This window comes from Bos indicus x Bos taurus, chromosome X (genome assembly GCF_003369695.1).
Source record: "Bos indicus x Bos taurus breed Angus x Brahman F1 hybrid chromosome X, Bos_hybrid_MaternalHap_v2.0, whole genome shotgun sequence".
NCBI lineage: Eukaryota > Metazoa > Chordata > Mammalia > Artiodactyla > Bovidae > Bos > Bos indicus x Bos taurus.
In genome coordinates this window covers 15,983,302-16,002,115 of record NC_040105.1, presented here as the reverse complement: position 1 = coordinate 16,002,115, position 18,814 = coordinate 15,983,302, and the positions used below count along the sequence as shown (strand labels likewise).

The following is an 18,814-nucleotide window of genomic DNA, read 5'->3' as shown; positions in this document are numbered from 1 at the left end:
TTTTTACCAGGGAAACGTATTCCTGTCATTTGCTCCACATCTTCAACTTCTGAAAATGCACTGGCCAGAGAACATGGTAACATTTCATATGATAAGGATGTTTTCCCTGGGTCATCTAAAATAGTGATGTCTACAGGTAAATTAGTATTTTTAAGAGTATAAAATTAGTACTTTTGTTGTATTATATTCAGTGTCTTTGAAGTCCTGAAAATAAAATAAGAGGGAGAAAAGATGATAATAAGCATTTCTTTGAGCATTTTTCATATTAAAATATTTTGAAATTCTAGTTGTTTATTTTGATGTTAAGGAAAAACAGTCTGTTTAAATACATGAGTCACCTGAAAATTCAGCATCCTTAAGATATTTTATCCCTCTTGGTAAAATTTATAACATTTGCATTATTGTCAAATCTATTCTTGTTTTCCCATTATTTCATTTCACAATTTGTCTTTTTGTCTTGTATATATTTTTAAAGTTACCTCAAACCTTTTTTAAATGCCTTTTAAAATTTTCACAGATCCTTGCCTGTCAAGGGACATGATGACTTTAAATTGCTGTTTGCTGTGTAAAGAGTGTGAAATGACAGGCACCCACACTAATTAATCCCTTTGATTTGTCATCTTCCACAGATTTCCTTATTCCTTCCTGTTTTTTTTATAGCAAGTTTTATTGCTTCCTCTCCTAGATTCTTAATTATCTTTCTCTTACATTCTTCTCTTCCCTGGACTTTTTCCCCTCAATTTTTCTTTTCTTACTGAAAAGAAATTATAGTTTAATTTATTGAAATAGGTATCACTTTAAAAATAATTATTGTTACATTTCCCATTTTGTCACTTTATTATTTCTGATTTTTAGTCCATTAGCTGGTGAGACTGACTAAATGAGTATAAACATTGAAATCCTTGTTTAGCTCATTTGTGCTCAGTAGAACTTTGTCAAGGCCATCAGTACCTCAGGTTGTTTTTAGTAGGTGATATTTCTATGACAGGGTTGATCCTTCCTCTGGCTGTTGCCAAAAAGTTGAGAATTATCATATATTTCAACATGGTGAAAGTGAGATTAATGGGTTTTTATTGTACTAAATACAGACTTTATATAGATGAAAATTTTGCAATAAAGCAGTGGAGAAAAACAACATGCCTTTTGATTTAGGGGGACAATATATTTTCTTTTTGGTAATAATCATATTACATTGTATGTTGGTTAGAATTTGATTCTCAGTGAAGAAAAATTAAGGAAACTTGACTGTGATTATAGGGTATTTACTTCTAAATGCTAAATGCTTTTATTATACTAAGGAAAGCATTTATTCTTAAAATTTTCTTTTCTGAACCTCAGCATGTATAGAAAGAACATTTTAATTTTCTTAAAATTAATGAAAAATTTTCTCCAGGTCATTAGAACTTACTGTGACACATATCTTAAATTATGTGGTTACTTTAGAAAATACTATGTAATAAATAAATGCAGTATTGTTGATTTAAAATAAATTCGGTCCAAAAGGAATGTGCTAACATGACCAGTTTTGAAAGAAAATTCTTGCACTGTGACTGCAGTAAAAAAGTGAAAATATTCTTGTCTCTAAGCCATTTTTATCTAATATGGGAATGTGCAAAGAATTGTTTTGTGATGCTACTAAAACTTCTATTGTTTCTATAATTAGTTTGGACAGAAATCTAGAAAATTGAAGAAGCTTTTGGATTATTTCTTTCTAGGTTTAATATATTTTTACAATGTGAAACTATGTTTACATATTTTTAGATAACAGAAATGATAATTGAAATTAACTGTGTTTAGGTTCTCTTTGAGTGAAGTGTGGCTAATGGGATATATAGTGATGATGTAGTGTTTGTGTTCCTTCTAACCAATCTCATTGTTATATCTATATACACATTTTTCATCAAGTCTGTGTCTATATAAACAAACATGGAAACTGTGGCCCTCACCTGGATCAGAACAAAATCCAGCAGCTGCCAGACCACTTTGGCCCAGGCCCTGTCAATGTGGTGCTCCGGCAGATGGTGCAGGCCTGTGTGGATTGTGCCATTCAAAGTAAGACTGTTTTTGAATTCCTTAAGCCAGATGATCGTGGAGGAGAAGTGATAACCGGTATGCACATCTAATCCTTTATCAGCTTTTGTTCTCTAATTGGATTTTAGGTTTCAAGAAGGCAAAGATTTTATAAAATACATAGATTATTTTCTAATTTTTTATTCTATTGATGATAATCCAATATTTATTTTGTTAATATATAGAATATTTATAATAATTATATGTTTATAGACTTTTAACCCTGTTTTGAAAAGTTTAACTTTCAAAATAAACTAATAATGTCAGTAATACTGTAAATTGAAGTAAGAGGTACAGATTTTTCCTTTTACCTTCTTTATTAAGCTTACTATAGATAAAGTGAGCTTTATATTAATATATTTTAATTTTTTTTTAAGAAAACAGACTAATATATAAGAATCTCTAAATAAAAATGTGATTCAAGAAGTGATTAAGGGATAAGATACATATGGCTCTCATGATTGTGTGATCAGATACTGCATTTATACCCATGGCTTCCCTGGTGGCTCAGAGGTTAAAGAGTCTGCATGCAATGCAGGAGACCTGGGTTGGAGACCTGGGTTCGATCCCTGGGTTGGGAAGATCCCCTGGAGAAGGAAATGGCAACCCACTCTAGTATTCTTGCCTGGAGAATCCCATGGACAGAGGAGCCTGGTGGGCTACAGTCCACGGGGTTGCAAAGAGTCGGACATGACTGAGCAGCTTCACTCAATCACTTCACTCAATGTTTGGAAGAGTAGAAAGTATTGTAGATCAGTGGGTTTCTATTGTTGTTGTTTACTTTATGAATATTTTTAAATGAGAATGCTTTTCTTAGTTTGGACTATTGTGTTTGAATGAGAGGAACTTATATAATTTAAGATTATTCCTTTATAAATTACAAAAATCACACATTAGATTTATATTTCCTATATTGATGGCTTTTTTGTTGTTGGTGTTATGGTTCTCATCTTTTTATGATGTGACTCTGACATCTTTTCATAGCTGCTTTTGATGGGGAAATTCATTCCATCCAGCTGCCTCCAGTGAACAGTGCATCATTTGTTCTTCGCTTTCTTGAGAACTTGTGCCACAGCCTGCAGTGTGATAACCTTTTGAGTAGCCAGCCTTTTAGCTCTTATAGAGGTAATACTCATAGTCCTGAAGAGAATGATCAAAATAAACCAGGTAAGAGAAAATGTAAAATTTTATACTAATCTTACATTAGATTCTTCACTAACTTGAGAGTCTTGTATAATTCAGTTTTTCCTTGTGTCCTCCTTAAGGTAAACCTTTTAGCCACAGTGAACTAACTAGGCATGTATAAAGTAAAAGTGAAGTCGCTCAGTCGTGTCCGACTCTTTGCGACCCCATGGACTGTAGCCTATCAGGCTCCTCCGTCCATGGGATTTTCCAGGCAAGAGTGCTGGAGTAGATTGCCATTTCCTTCTCCAGGGGACCTTCCCGACCCAGGAATTGAACCTGGGTCTCCTGCATTACAGGCAGACGCTTTACCGTCTGAGCCACCAGGGAAGCCAGGCATGTATAATATATAGTTTTTTGTTCATTCAAAATGGAAAAGTAATTTCTCATTGTATTCATAATTAACTTGAGAATCAAAACCTCAGAGCTATTGGGTTGGCCAAAAACTTTGAGTTTTTCTGTAACATCTTATGGAAAAACTGGAACAAACTTTATGGCCAGCCCAATATCTTTGTGGTTGATTTGCATTTCCCTAGTGGCTAATGTTGAACATCTTTATGCTTATTGGCTATTTGTACATCATCTTTGGAGAAATGTGTATTCAAATCCTTTGCCCATTTTAATTGGATTATTTGTCTTTTCATTATAAGACATATTTTTATATTTATTATATATGTATATATTACATATTTGTTATATATAAATATATAAGGAATTCTTTATATTCTGATTAAAAGTTCCATTCAGATATGTGCTTTGCTTATATTTTCTCCCATTCTGTGAGTTGTCTTTTCACTTTCTTAATGGTGTCCTTTTAAGTAAAAAAGTTTTAATTGTGATGGAGTCCAATTTATCTATTTTTTCTTTAGTTTCTTGTACTTCTGTTTTCATATCTAAGAAAACATTGCTTGATACAAGTTCATAAAGATTTACTCCATGTTTTGCCCTGTGTTGTGAGATGTAGGGGCCCAATTTCATTCCTTCACATGTGAAATCTAGTTGTTCATGCACTGTTTGTAAAAGACCACTTTTTCCCTCTTGTCTTGACACCCTAGTCAAAAATGAGTTTTCTATAAATAAAGGGTTTATTTCTGGATTTTCTATTTTATTGATCTCTAGGTCTATCCTCATGGAAGTACTATACTACGTTGATTACTGTAGCTTCTTGTAGTGAGTTTTGAAATTGGGAAGGATGAGTTTTCCAACTTTGTTCTTTTTAAAGATTGTTTTGGCTGTTCTGAGTCCCTTGCATTTCTATATGAGTTTTAGAATAAGCTTGACAGTTTCTGCAAAGAAGCCAGCTGGGATTGTAATAGGGACTGTGTTGAATCTATGGTTCAGTTTAGGGATAATTGCCATATTAATATTGAGTCTTCCAGTTCATGAACACAGAATGTCTTTCCATTCATTTAGGTCTTTTTAAATTTATCAACAGTGATGTAGTTTTCAGAGAGTACATCTGGCAGTTCTTTTGATAAATTCATCCCTAAATATTTCACTCTTTTTTATGCTATTGTAAATAGAATTACTTTCTCAACTTAATTTTTGGCTTGTTTATTGCAAGTATATAGAAATACAATTGATTTTTGTATATTAATCTTATAATCTATAACCTTGAATTTGTTTATTAGTTCTCATTGGGGTTTCTGTATGTGTATGAATTCCTTAGGATTTTCTTAAAGTCTGATATTAGTATAGACATTTCAGTACTGTTTGTGTGGTATATTTTTTCCATCCTTGTATTTTCAGCCTTCTTGTGTATTTGAATTTAAAGTTTGTCTCTTGTAGTAAGTTTGTAACTGGAACTTTAAAAAATCCATTATGCCAATCTAATGTCTACTGGAGTGTTTATTTCATGTACATTTAATATACTTACTGATAAGATAGGATTTGCATCTACCATTTGATATTTGTTTTCTATATGTGTCTTTTTTGAGGGGAGAGTTCTTTTCCTCCATTATTGCATTCTTTTGTTTTAAATAGATGTTTTCTTGTGTGCCATTTTAATTTCCTTGTTCTGATTACTATTTTTAATTAATTTATTTTAATTGGAGGCTAATTACCTTACTACTCTGCAGTGATTTTTGCCATACATTGACATGAATCAGCCATTGGTGTACATGTGTCCCACATACTGAACCCCCCTCCCACCTCCCTCCCTATCCCATCCCTCAGAGTTGTCCCAGTTCATCACCTTTGAGTGCACTGTTTCATGCATCGAACTTGGACTGGTGATCTTTTTCACATATGGTAATATGCATGTTTCAATGTTATTCTCTCAAATCATCCCACCCTTGCCTTCTCCCACAGAGTCTGAAAGTCTGTTCTTTATGTCTGTGTTTCTTTTGCTGTCTCAGATATAGAGTCATTGTTACCATCTTCCTAAATTGCACATATATATGTTAATATATGGTATTGCTGTTTGTCTTTCTGACTTACTTCACTCTGTATAATAGGCTCCAGTTTCATCCACCTCATTAGAACTGATTCAAATGTGTTCCCTTTTTAATAGCTGAGTAATATTCCATTGTGTATATGTCCCATAGCTTTCTTATCCATTCGTTTGCTGACGGACATCTAGGTTGCTTCCATGTCCTGGCTATTATAAACAGTGCTGCAATGAACATTGGGGTACACATGTCTCTTTCAATTCTGGTTTCCTTGGTGTGTATGGCCAACAGTGGGATTACTGGGTCATATGGCAGTTCTACTTCCAGTTTTTAAGGAATGTCCACACTGTTCTCCATAGTGGCGGTACCAGTTTGCATTCCCACCAACAGTGTAAGAGGGTTCCTTTTTCTCCACACCCTCTCCAGCATTTATTGTTTGTAGACTTTTTGATAGCAGCCATTCTGACCAGCGTTAGATGGTACCTCTTGTGGTTTTGATTTGCATTTCTCTGATAATGAGTGATGTTGAGCATTGTTTCATGTGTTTGTTAGCCATCTGTATGTCTTCTTTGGAGAAATGTCTGTTTAGTTCTTTGGCCCATTTTTTTATTGGGTCGTTTATTTTTCTGGAATTGAGCTGCAGGAGTTGCTTGTATATTTTTGAGATTAATTCCTTGTCAGTTGCTGCATTTGCTATTATTTTCTCCTTTTATGAAAGCTGTCTTTTCACCTTGCTTATAGTTTCCTTCGTTGTGCAAAAGATTTTAAGTTTAAGTAGGTCCTGTTTGTTTATTTTTGCTTTTATTTCCATTATTCTGGGAGGTGGGTCATAGAGGATCCTGCTGTGATGTATGCAGAGAGTGTTTTGCCTATGTTCTCCTCTAGGAGTTTTATAGTTTCTGGTCTTACATGTAGATCTTTAAGCCATTTTAAATTTATTTTTGTGTATGGTGTTAGAGAGTGTTCTAGTTTCATTCTTTTACAAGTGGTTGACCAGTTTTCCCAGCACCACTTGTTAAAGAGATTGTCTTTTGTCCATTGTATATTCTTGCCTCCTTCGTCAAAGATAAGGTGTCCATAGGTACGTGGATTTATCTCTGGGCTTTCTATTTTGTTCTGTTGATCTGTATTTCTGTCTTTGTGCCAGTATCATACTGTCCTCATGACTATAGCTTTGTAGCATAGTCTGAAGTCAGGCAGGTTGATTCCTCCAGTTCCATTCTTTCTCACGATTGCTTTGACTATTTGAGGTTTTTGTATTTCCATACAAATTGTGAGATTATTTGTTCTAATTCTGTGAAAAGTACCATTGGTAGCTTGATAGGAATTGCACTGAATCTGTAGATTGCTTTGGGTAGTATACTCATTTTCACTATATTGATTCTTCCAATCCATGAACATGGTATATTTCTCCATCTATTTGTGTCATCTTTCATTTCTTTCACCAGTGTTTAATAGTTTTCTATATATAGGTCTTTTATTTCTTTAGGTAGATTTATTCCTAAGTATTTTATTCTTTTCATTGCAATGTTGAATGGAATTGTTTGCTTAATTTTTCTGTTTTCTCATTGTTACTGTATAGGAATGCAAGGGATTTCTGTGTGTTAATTTTATATCCTGCAACTTTACTATATTCATTGATTAGCTCTAGTAATTTTCTGGTGGAATTTTTAGGGTTTTCTGTGTAGAGGATCATGTCATCTGCAAACAGTGAGAGATTAACTTCTTCTTTTCCAATCCTTTTCTTTTTCTTCTCTGATTGCTGTGGCTAAAACTTCCAAAACTATGTTGAATAGTGGTGGTGAGAGTGGGCACCCTTGTCTTATTCCTGACTTTAGAGGAAATGCTTTCAATTTTTCACCATTGAGGATAATGTTTGCTGTGGTTTATCATATATGGCTTTTATTATGTGAGGTTTGTTCCTTCTATGCCTGCTTTCTGGGGCGTTTTTATCATAAATGTATGTTGAATTTTGTCAAAGGCTTTCTCTCCATCTACTGAGATTATTATATGGTTTTTATCTTTCAATTTGTTAATTTGGTGTATCACATTGATTCATTTGCAAATATTGACGAATCCTTGCATCTCTTGGATAAAGCCCACTTGGTCATGATGTATGATCTTTTTAATATGTTGTTGGATTCTGTTTGCTAGAATTTTGTTGAGGATTTTTGCATCTGTGTTCATCAGTGAAGTTCACCAGACTTCCCTGGTGGCTCAGACAGTAAAGGGTCTATCTACAATTCGGGAGACCTAGGTTTGAGCCCTGGGTTGGGAAGATCCCCTGGAGAAGGAAATGACAATCCACTCCAGTGCTACTGCCTGGAAAATCCCATGGACAGAGGAGCCTGATAGGCTACAGTCTATGGGGTCGCAAAGAGTCAGACACGACTGAGCGACTTCACTTTCATAAGTGATATTGGCCTGTAGTTTGTGTGTGTGTGTGTGTGTGTGTGTGTGTGTGTGTGTGTGTGTTTGGCATCTTTGTCTGGTTTTGGTATTGGGGTGATGGTGGCCTCATAGAATGAGTTTGACAGTTTACCTTCCTCTGCAATTTTCTGGAAGAGTTTGAGTAGAATAGCTGTTAGCTCTTCTCTAAATTTTTGATAGACTTCACCTGTGAAACCAGCTGGTCCTGGGCTTTTGTTTGTTGGAAGATTTTTGATTACAGTTTCGATTTCATTGCTTGTGATGGGTCTGTTAAGATTTTCTGTTTCTTCCTGGTTTAGTTTGGGAAGGTTATACTTTTCTAAGAATTCATCCATTTCTTCCAAGTTGTCTGTTTTATTGTCATATAGTTGCTGATAGTAGTCTCTTACGATCCTTTGTATTTCTGTGTTGTCTGTTGTGATTTTCCACTATCATTTCTAATATTGTTGATTTCATTCTTCTCCCTTTTTTTCTTGATGAGTCTGGCTAAAGGTTTGTCTATTTTATTTACCTTCTCAAAGAACCAGCTTTTAGTTTTGTTGATTTTTCTTTGTTTCTCTTTCATTTATTTCTGCCCTAATTTGTATGATTTTTTTTCCTTCTACTAAACCTGAGGTTCCTCATTTCTTCTTTTTCTGATTGCTTTAGGTGTAAAGTTAGGTTATTTATTTGATTTTTCTCTTGTTTCTTGAGGTAAGCGTATACAGCTATGAACCTTCCCCTTAGCACTGCTTTTACTGAATCCCATAGGCTTTGGGTTGTTGTGGTTACATTTTCATTTGTTTCTATGCATATTTTGATTTCATCTGTGATTTGTTGGTTATTCAAGACATGCTGTTTAGCCTCCTTATGTTTGTATTTTTATTAGTTTTTCTCCTGTAGTTGACATCTAATCTTACCTCGTGATCAGAAAAGATGCTTGAAATGATTTAAATTTTTTTGAATTTATCAAGGCTAGATTTATGGCCCAGTATGTGATCTATCCTGGAGAACGTTCTGTGTGCACTTGAGAAAAAGGTGAAATTCATTGTTTTAGGTGAACTGTCCTGTAGGTATCCTGTAGGTATCAATTAGGTCTAACTGGTCCATTGTATCATTTAAAGATTGTGTTTCCTTGCTAATTTTCTGTTCGGTTGACCTATCCATAGGTGTGAGTGGGGTAATAAAGTCTCCCACGATTATTGTATTACTGTTTCCCCTTTCATATGTGTTAGCCTTAGCCTTACATATTGCGATGCTCCTATGTTGGGTGCATATATGTTTATAATTGTTATATCTTCTTGGATTGATCCTTTGATCATTATGTAGTGTCCTTCCTTCTTTGTCTCTTTTCACGGCCTTTATTTCAAAGTCTATTTTATCTGATATGAGTATTGCTACTCCTGCTTTCTTTTGGTCTCTATTTGCATGAAATATCTTTTTCCAGCCCTTCAGTTTGGGTCTGTGTGTGTCCCTTGTTTTGAGGTGGGTGTCTTGTAGACAGCATATATAGGGGTCTTGTTTTTCTATCCATTCAGCCAGTCTTTGTCTTTTGATTGAGGCATTCGACCCATTGACATTTAAGGTAATTATTGATAAGTATGATCCTGTTGCCATTTACTTTGTTGTTTTGGGTTCGAGATTATAAACATTTTCTGTTTCCTGTCTAGAGAAGATCCTTTAGCATTTTTTGAAGAGCTGGTTTGGTGGTGCTGAATTCTCTCAGCTTTTGCTTGTCTGTAAAGCTTTTTTTTTTTTTTTCCTGCTAGAAATTGTATTTTATTTTTATTTTTTTTAACTTTACAATGTTGTATTGGTTTTGCCATATATCAAAATGAATCCACCACAGGTATACATGTGTTCCCCATCCTGAACCCTCCTCCCTCCTCCCTCCCCATACCATCCCTCTGGGTCATCCCAGTGCACCTGCCCCAAGCATCCAGTATTGTGCATCAAACCTGGACTGGTGACTTGTTTCATCTATGATATTATACATGTTTCAATGCCATTCTCCCAAATCATCCCACCCTCTCCCTCTCCCACTGATTCCAAAAGACTGTTCTATACATCAGTGTCTCTTTTGCTGTCTAGTATACAGGGTTATTGTTACCATCTTTCTAAATTCCATATATATGTGTTAGTATACTGTATTGGTGTTTTTCTTTCTGGCTTACTTCACTCTGTATAATAGGCTCCAGTTTCATCCACCTCATTAGAACTGATTCAAATGTATTCTTTTTAACGGCTGAGTAATACTCCATTGTGTATATGTACCACAGCTTTCTTATCCATTCATCTGCTGATGGACATCTAGGTTGCTTCCATGTCCTGGCTGTCCTGGCTATTATAAACAGTGCTGTGATGACCATTGGGGTACACATGTCTCTTTGAATTCTGGTTTCCTCAGTATGTATGCCCAGCAGTGGGATTGCTGGATCATAAGGCAGTTCTATTTCCAGTTCTTTAAGGAATCTCCACACTGTTCTCCATAGTGGCTGTACTAGTTTACATTCCCACCAACGGTGTAAGAGGGTTTCCTTTTCTCAACACCCTCTCCAGCATTTATTGCTTGTAGACTTTTAGACTGCAGCCATTCTGACTGGCGTGAAATGGTAACTCATAGTGGTTTTGATTTGCATTTCTCTGATAATGCGTGATGTTGAGCATCTTTTCATGTGTTTGTTAGCCATCTGCATGTCTTCTTTGAAGAAATGTCTACTTAGTTCTTTGGCCCATTTTTTGGTTGGGTCATTTATTTTTCTGGAGTTGAGCTGTAGGAGTTGCTTGTATATTTTTGAGATTAGTTGTTTGTGAGTTGCTTCATTTGCTATTGTTTTCTCCCATTCTGAAGGCTGTCTTTTCACCTTAATAATGAGAAAAGAGAAAGAGAAATTAAGGAAACAATCCCATTCACCATTGCAACGAAAAGAATAAAATACTTAGGAATATATCTACCTAAAGAAACTAAAGACCTATATATAGAAAACTATAAAACACTGGTGAAAGAAATCAAAGAGGACACCAATAGATGAAGAAATATACCATGTTCATGGATTGGAAGAATCAATATAGTGAAAATGAGTATACTACCCAAAGCAATTTATAGATTCAGTGCAATCCCTATCAAGCTACCAACAGTATTCTTCACAGAGCTAGAACAAATAATTTCACAATTTGTATGGAAATACAAAAAACCTCGAATAGCCAAAGCAATCTTGAGAAAGAAAAATGGAACTGGAGGAATCAACCTGCCTGACTTCAGGCTCTACTACAAAGCTGCAGTCATCAAGACAGTATGGTACTGGCACAAAGACAGAAATATAGATCAATGGAACAAAGTAGAAAGCCCTGAGATAAATCCATGCACATATGGACACCTTATCTTTGACAAAGGAGGCAAGAATATACAAATGGATTAAAGACAATCTCTTTAACAAGTGGTGCTGGGAAAACTGGTCAACCACTTGTAAAAGAATGAAACTAGGACACTTTCTAACACCATACACAAAAATAAACACAAAATGGCTTAAAGATCTACATGTAAGACCAGAAACTATAAAACTCCTAGAGGAGAACATAGGCAAAACACTCTCCGACATACATCACAGCAGGATCCTCTATGACCCACCTCCCAGAAATAAAGCAAATAATAAATAAGTAATTTTTTTATTGGAATTTGGAATTTGGAAATAAAAGCAAAAATAAACAAATGGGACCTAATTAAACTTAAAAGCGTTTGTAAAGCTTTTGATTTCTCCTTCATATTTGAGTGAGATCCTTGTTGGGTATAGTAATCTGCATTGTAGGTTTTTCTCTTTCATCACTTTAAGTATGTCCTGCCATTCCCTTCTGGGCTGAAGAGTTTCTATTGAAAGATCAACTGTTATCCTTGTGGGGATCCCCTTGTGTGTTATTGTTGCTTTTCCCTTGCTGCCTTTGATATTTGGTCTTTGTGTTTGATCTTCATTAATTTGATTAATATGTGTCTCGGGGTATGTCTCCTTGGGTTTATTCTGTTTGGGACTCTCTGGGTTTCTTGGACTTGGGTGGCTATTTTTTCCCCCATTTTAGGGAAGTTTTCAACTGTTATCTCCTCAAGTATTTTCTCATGCCCTTTCTTTTTGTCTTCTTTTTCTGGGACTCCTATGATTCAAATGTTGAGGCATTTAACATTGTCCCAGAGGTCTCTGAGGTTGTCCTCATTTCTTTTAATTCTATTTTCCTCTCTGCTTTAATTATTTCCATCATACTATCTTCCACCTCACTTATCCTCTCTTCTGCCTCAGTTATTCTACTATTGGCCCCTCCAGAGTGTTTTTGATGTCAGTTACTGAATTATTCATTATTGATTGACTCTTTTTTATTTCTTCTGGGTCCTTGTTAAACATTTCTTGCATCTTCTCCATTCTTGTCTCCAGGCTATTTGTAACTCCATTTGTCTTTCAAGATGTTAGATCATCTTTACTATCACTATTCTAAATTCTTTTTCAGGTAGACTCCCTATCTCCTTTTCTTTTGTTTATTTGTTTGTTTTTGGCATTTATCATGCTCCTTTACCTGCTGAATATTTCTTTGCCTTTTCATTTTGTTTAAATTTCTGTGTTTGGGGTGGCCTTTCTTTAGGCTGGAAGTTTGTGTTTCCTCTTTATTGTGGAGCTTGCTCCCTGTGAGTGGGGTTGGACTAGTGGCTTGTCAAGGTTTCTTGGTTAGCGGATCTTGCATCTGTGTTCTGGTGGATGAAGCTGGATCTCTTCTCTCTGCAGTGCAATGAAGTGTCCAGTAGTGAGTTTTGGGGCGTCTATGGGTTTGGCGTGAGTTTGGGCAGCCTGTATTTTAATGCTCTGGGCTGTGTTCCTGCATTGCTGGAGAATTAATGTGGTGTGTCTTGCTCTGGAACTTGTTGGCTCTTGCGCGGAGCTTGGTTTCAGTGTAAATATGGAGGCTTTTGGATCAGCTCTTGTCAATTAATGTTCCCTGGATTCAGGAGTTTTCTGGTGTTCTCAAGTTTTGGATTTCAGCCTCCTGACTCTGGCTTTCAGTCTTTTTATTATAGTAGCCTCAAGACTTCTCCATCCATACACCATAGATGATAAAATATCTAGGTTAATGGTGAAAAAATTCTCCACAGTGAGGGATACCCAGAAAGGTTCACAGAGATACATGGAGAAGAGAAGAGAGAGGAGAAAGATAGAGGTGACCAGAAGAAGAGGGGGAGTCAAAAGGGGAGAGAGCTATCTAGGCAGTAATCAATTCCCTATGTGCTCTCCACAGTCTGGAACACCCAGATAGGTTCAGGGAGTTACACAGAGAAGAGAAGAGGGAGGAGGGAGATAGAGGTGACCAGGAGGAGAAGAGGGGGCATCAAAAGGGGAGAGACCAGTCTAGCCAGTAATCAGTTCCCTAGGTGTTCTCCACAGCCTGAAACACCCAGAGAGATTCACAGAGTTAAGTAGAGAATAGAAGTGGGAGGGACGAGATATAGGTGACCAGGTGCAGAAAAGGGAGAGTCAGAAGTATAAAGAGCAATGAAGCCAGTAATCACACCCCTATGTGAACATGGTTATTGCAGATTAGATTCTTAAAGGTACAAAGTTAATAGCAAATACCAAAAAGCAAAGATTAAAAACCTAGAGTAGATTCTGAAAAATACAATATTAAAAATGCAAAACAAAATCTATCACAAAAATTATGAAAAATATATATGAAATTTGCATTAGAAATAGGGTCTTTTTTTGCAAGGTAATAGTAGTGTATAAAAATGAAAATTAAAGTAGTAATAAAGTACCTAAAAATAAAAAAAATGGTAATAGTAAAAATGTATTTAGAAATTTCTCTGGAGCTGTTGTGGGCAGTGTGTGCTCAGTTCTGTTTCAGATATTTCCTTGTTCAGCTTATACTTCTCATGGTCTATAGGTTCCTTCCAATGCTTAGTCAGTGTTAACTACTGGGTTTTAATCTGTTGCACCTGTCAGTTCCAGAGCAGTTCCCTCTTCTTTGTTTATTTTGCCTTCCTCTGTTTGCAAGTCTCTTCAGGGTCTAATTTCCACCCTGAGACAAGGGGGCAAAGGTGGTCACTTATTTAGGCTCACTTGTTCACTTGTGTTGTGGAAAGGGAGTAACACTGCAAACAAATATCACAGGCATGTGTGGTGAGTGCTCACAGTGTAGGGACCTCACAGGGTTTGCCCCAGCTCATGGTGGTATGTGCTTTCCAGGTCTACACTGCTCAGGCTCCAGGTTGCTCTGCAGGGGTACTGTCCAAAGCAGGCCCTGCGTTTCCTGCACTTCCCAGGTCTAAGCTGCTCAGGTTCAGGTTCTCGTGTTCTCCACAAGGGCACAGAGTCAGTTGGGCATGCGTTTTGTGCCCTTCCCAGGTCTGAGCAGCTCAGGTGACCAGGTGCTTGGCAAGCACACTGTCCCAGTTGGGCTGTGTGTCTTAATCACCTCCCGGGTCCTGGCTGCTCGGTTTCCCCGGTGCACTGTGAGAGCACTGTCTCTGATATGCTGTGTGTCTCACCTGGGGAGCTGAACTCAGGCTGCAACCCTCCTGGCAGATGTCATCCCTCTAGGATCCCAGGAATATGTGGTTAGCAATTGGGAGCCTGCTCACAGTTTGGTAGAGGATTCCAGTCTCTGGGGCCGAGATTGCCCCTTGCCTTCTGGCTCTTGTTATCGCACACCTGCCTATCTGCCTCCAGTGGGGGAGGGGCCTGTATAAAGGAGCTAGCTCTCCATTGGTATTCACTCAATCCTTTGTTCTGTGAGTGGGCCAAGATGCGCATTAGGTTAGAGTCTTTCATGGGAAAGTTCTCTTTTTTTTCTGTCTGGTTATCCCATAGTTTGGGTTGCTATCTCACATTAGCTCCCTCAGACTGTCCTCAGGGCATTCAGGCCCAGTCCTTACCTTAAACATGCAGCCGGTGACTCCCTGTCCAGCCCCAACTCTTTGGTGGCTGGACGTGAGTATCTGGGGTACTTTTCCACTGGGAGTGGCAGTTCAGCACGTATTCTGTGGGGTTTTTTTTTTCTTCTAGTTTTGTTGCCCTCTGAGATACATCATGAGAAACGCTGGGCTGGAAGAAGCACAAGCTGGAATCAAGATTGCCGGGAGAAATATCAATAACCTCAGATATGCAGATGACACCACCCTTATGGCAGAAAGTGAAGAGGAATTAAAAAGCCTTTTGATGAAAGTGAAAGAGGAAAGTGAAAAAGTTGGCTTAAAGCTCAACATTGAGCAAACTAAGATCATGGCATCTGGTCCCATCACTTCATGGGCAATAGATGGGGAAACAGGGGAAACAGTGTCAGACTTTATTTTTTGGGCCTCCAAAATCACTGCAGATGGTGATTGCAGTCATGAAATTAAAAGATGCTTACTCCCTGGAAGAAAAGTTATGACCAACCTGGATAGCATATTAAAAAGCCAGAGATATTACTTTGCCAACAAAGGTCCGTCTAGTCAAGGCTATGGTTTTTCCAGTGGTCATATATGGATGTGAGAGTTGGACTGTGAAGAAAGCTGAGTGCTGAAGAATTGATGCTTTTGAACTGTGGTGTTGGAGAAGACTCTTGAGAGTCCCTTGGACTGCAAGGAGATCCAACCAGTCCATCCTAAAGGAGACCCGTCCTGGGTGTTCATTGGAAGGACTGATGCTGAGTCGGAAATGCAAATACTTTAGCCACCTCATGCGAAGAGTTGACTCAATGGAAAAGACTCTGATGCTGGGAGGGATTGGGGGCAGGAGGAGAAGGGGACGACAGAAGATGAGATAGCTGGATGGCATCACCAACTCGATACACACGAGTTTGGGTGAACTCTGGGAGTTGGTGATGGACAGGGAGGCCTGGTGTGCTACGATTCATGGGGTCGCAAAGAGTCAGATATGACCAAACTGAACTCAACTGAGATTCCAAAACTCCCCACCGACCAACCGGTGAGAGGGTTTCCTGGTGTTTGGAAACTTCTCCTCCTTCATGACTCTCTCCCCAGGAAAAGTCTTGGCCCCTAACTTTTGTCTCTCTTTTTGTCTTTTATATTTTGTCCTACCTTCTTTCGAGGAGAATGGGCTGCCTTTCTGGGTGACTGGTGTCCTCTGCCAGTGTCCAAGTTTTGTGGATGTTGCTCAGCATTCAAATGATCTTTAGATGAATTTGTGGGGGAGAAAGTGATCTCCCCGTCCTATTCCTCCGCCATCTTGCGACTGCCCTACTATATTTTGAGTTATTTTTTAAATTGCCTTGGGGATTAAAATTAACATCTCTATTTAAAACAGTCTAGTTTGGATTCAGTCAGTTCAGTTGCTCAGTCGTGTCCGACTCTTTGTGACCCCATGAATCGCAGCACGCCAGGCCTCCTTGTCCATCACCAACTCCTGGAGTTCACTCACACCCACATCCATCGAGTCAGTGATGCAATCCAGCCATCTCATCCTCTGTCGTCCCCTTCTATGCCTGCCCCCAATCCCTCCCAGCATCAGAGTCTTTTCCAATGAGTCAACTCTTCGCATCAGGTGGCCAAAGTACTGGAGTTTCAGCTTTAGCGTCATTCCTTCGAAAGAACACTCCAGGCTGATCTCCTTTAGAATGGACTGGTTGGATCTCCTTGCCGTCCAAGGGACTCTCAAGAGTCTTCTCCAACACCACAGTTCAAAAGCATCAATTCTTCAGCGCTCAGCTTTCTTCACAGTCCAATTCTCACATCCATACATGACCACTGGAAAAACCATAGCCTTGACTAGGCAGACCTTTGTTGGCAAAGTAATGTCTCTGCTTTTTAATATGCTATCTAGGTTTGTCATAACTTTCCTTCCAAGGAATAAGTGTCTTTTATTTTCATGGCTGCAATCACCATCTGCTGTGATTTTGGAGCCCAGAAAAATAAAGTCAGCCACTGTTTCCCCTGTTTCCCCATCTATTTCCCATGAAGTGATGGGACCGGATGCCATGATCTTCATTTTCTGAATGTTGAGCTTTAAGCCAACTTTTTCACTCTTCTCTTTCACTTTCATCAAGAGGCTCTTTAGTTCCTCTTCACTTTCTGCCATAAGGATGGTGTCATCTGCATATCTGAGGTTACTGATATTTCTCCCGGCAGTCTTGATTCCAGCTTGTGCTTCCTCCAACCCAGCATTTCTCATGATGTACTCTGCATATAAGTTAAATAAACAGGGTGACAATATACATCTTTGACGTACTCCTTTTCCTATTTGGAACCAGTCTGTTGTTCCATGTCTAACTGTTGCTTCCTGACCTGCATATAGGTTTCTCAAGAGGCAGGTCAGGTGGTCTGGTATTCCCATCTCTTTCAGAATTTTCCACAGTTTATTGTGATCCACACAGTCAAAGGCTTTGGCATAGTCAATAAAGCAGAAATAGATGTTTTTCTGGAACTCTCTTGCTTTTTTGATGATCCAGCAGATATTGGCAATTGGATCTCTGGTTCCTCTGCCTTTTCTAAAACCAGCTTGAACATCAGAAGTTCATGGTTCACGTATTGCTAAAGCCTGGCTTGAAGAATTTTGAGCATTACTTTACTAGCGTTGAGATGAGTGTAATTGTGTGATAGTTTGAGCATTCTTTGGCATTGCCTTTCTTTGGGATTGGAATGAAAACTGACCTTTTCCATGGCCACTGCTGAGTTTTCCAAATTTGCTGGCATATTTAGTGCAGCACTTTCACAGCATCATCTTTCAGGAATTGAAACAGCTCAACTGGAATTCCATCACCTCCACTAGGTTTGTTCGTAGTGATGCTTTCTAAGGCCTCCTTGACTTCACATTCCAGGATATCTGGCTCTAGGTGAATGATCATACCATCGTGATCATCTTGGTCGTGAAGGTCTTTTTTTCAGTTTGGATTAATACCAACTTAATTTGGTTGGTATTAAAACTTCAGCAAAAACTTTGCTGAAGCATAACTTTATTTCTTGCACCCTTCGTTGTGCTATTATTGTCATACAGATTACATTTTATACATTTTAAATGGTACTCTTTTTTTCTAATGTAGATTTAAGTTATTGTCTGTTTTCATTTCATCTTGAAGGAGTCCCCTGTGTTTCTTACAGGGTACCTCTCTAGGAATGAGACAAATGAAAGTTTTTCTCAAATTTTCTTTATGGAGAATTTCCTATTTTCTCCTTCATTTTTAACAGATTAGTTTTGCTAGATATATAATTCTTCATTGACCATCTTTTTGTTTCAGTGCTTTGAATATATTTCTACTTCCTTCTAGCCTCTGTAGTTTCTGATGAGAAGTCAGTTGCTAGTCTTCTTTAGGATCCTTTGTATGTATGATTTGCTTTTCTGTTATTGATTTCAATATCATCTTTCATCTTTTGCTTTTGATGGTTGACTGTGTTTTTTTCTAGATGTGGATATCTTTGAGTTTATCATAATTGGAGACTTTTGTATTTTTTGGATTGTGCACATTAACAGTTTTCATTAAATTTGGGAAGCTTTTAGACATTATTTCTTCAAATAGTCTTTCTGTTCCTTATTATCTGTCTTCTCCTTCCAGGAGTTTCTCATTATGTGTATTTTGGTACTGCTTGATCTTTGATATCCCACAGGTCTCTGAGGTCTGTTCATTTTTTCTTCTTTTTTGAAGAAAAATATTTTTATTTAATTCTTAAATAACAACAGTTACTTAGTAATGGGATTTATGCAGCTATTGTGTACTGCATAACTCCTCAAATCTTGGAGTCAGATTGGACAAGACCACCCTCATTTCCTGTTTTACATTGATGTTTAAAAAAATTTTTT

The 18,814-nt window shown here is 37.6% G+C and overlaps 1 protein-coding gene and 1 non-coding gene across 2 annotated transcripts in view; one reads left to right on the top strand and one right to left on the bottom strand.

The window, feature by feature from the left end:
• Positions 1 to 18,814, top strand: part of SCML2 (Scm polycomb group protein like 2) — a 120,564-nt gene that overhangs the window by 89,954 nt on the left and 11,796 nt on the right. The window contains exons 9-11 of the mRNA XM_027534264.1: positions 11 to 136; positions 1,906 to 2,109; positions 3,055 to 3,237. Of these exons, the coding sequence (XP_027390065.1) occupies positions 11 to 136; positions 1,906 to 2,109; positions 3,055 to 3,237 (513 nt within the window). The remainder of the gene's footprint in view (positions 1 to 10; positions 137 to 1,905; positions 2,110 to 3,054; positions 3,238 to 18,814) is intronic.
• On the bottom strand, positions 3,511 to 3,582 carry TRNAY-GUA. Its single transcript has one exon. It is a non-coding gene; the product is annotated as a tRNA-Tyr (tRNA).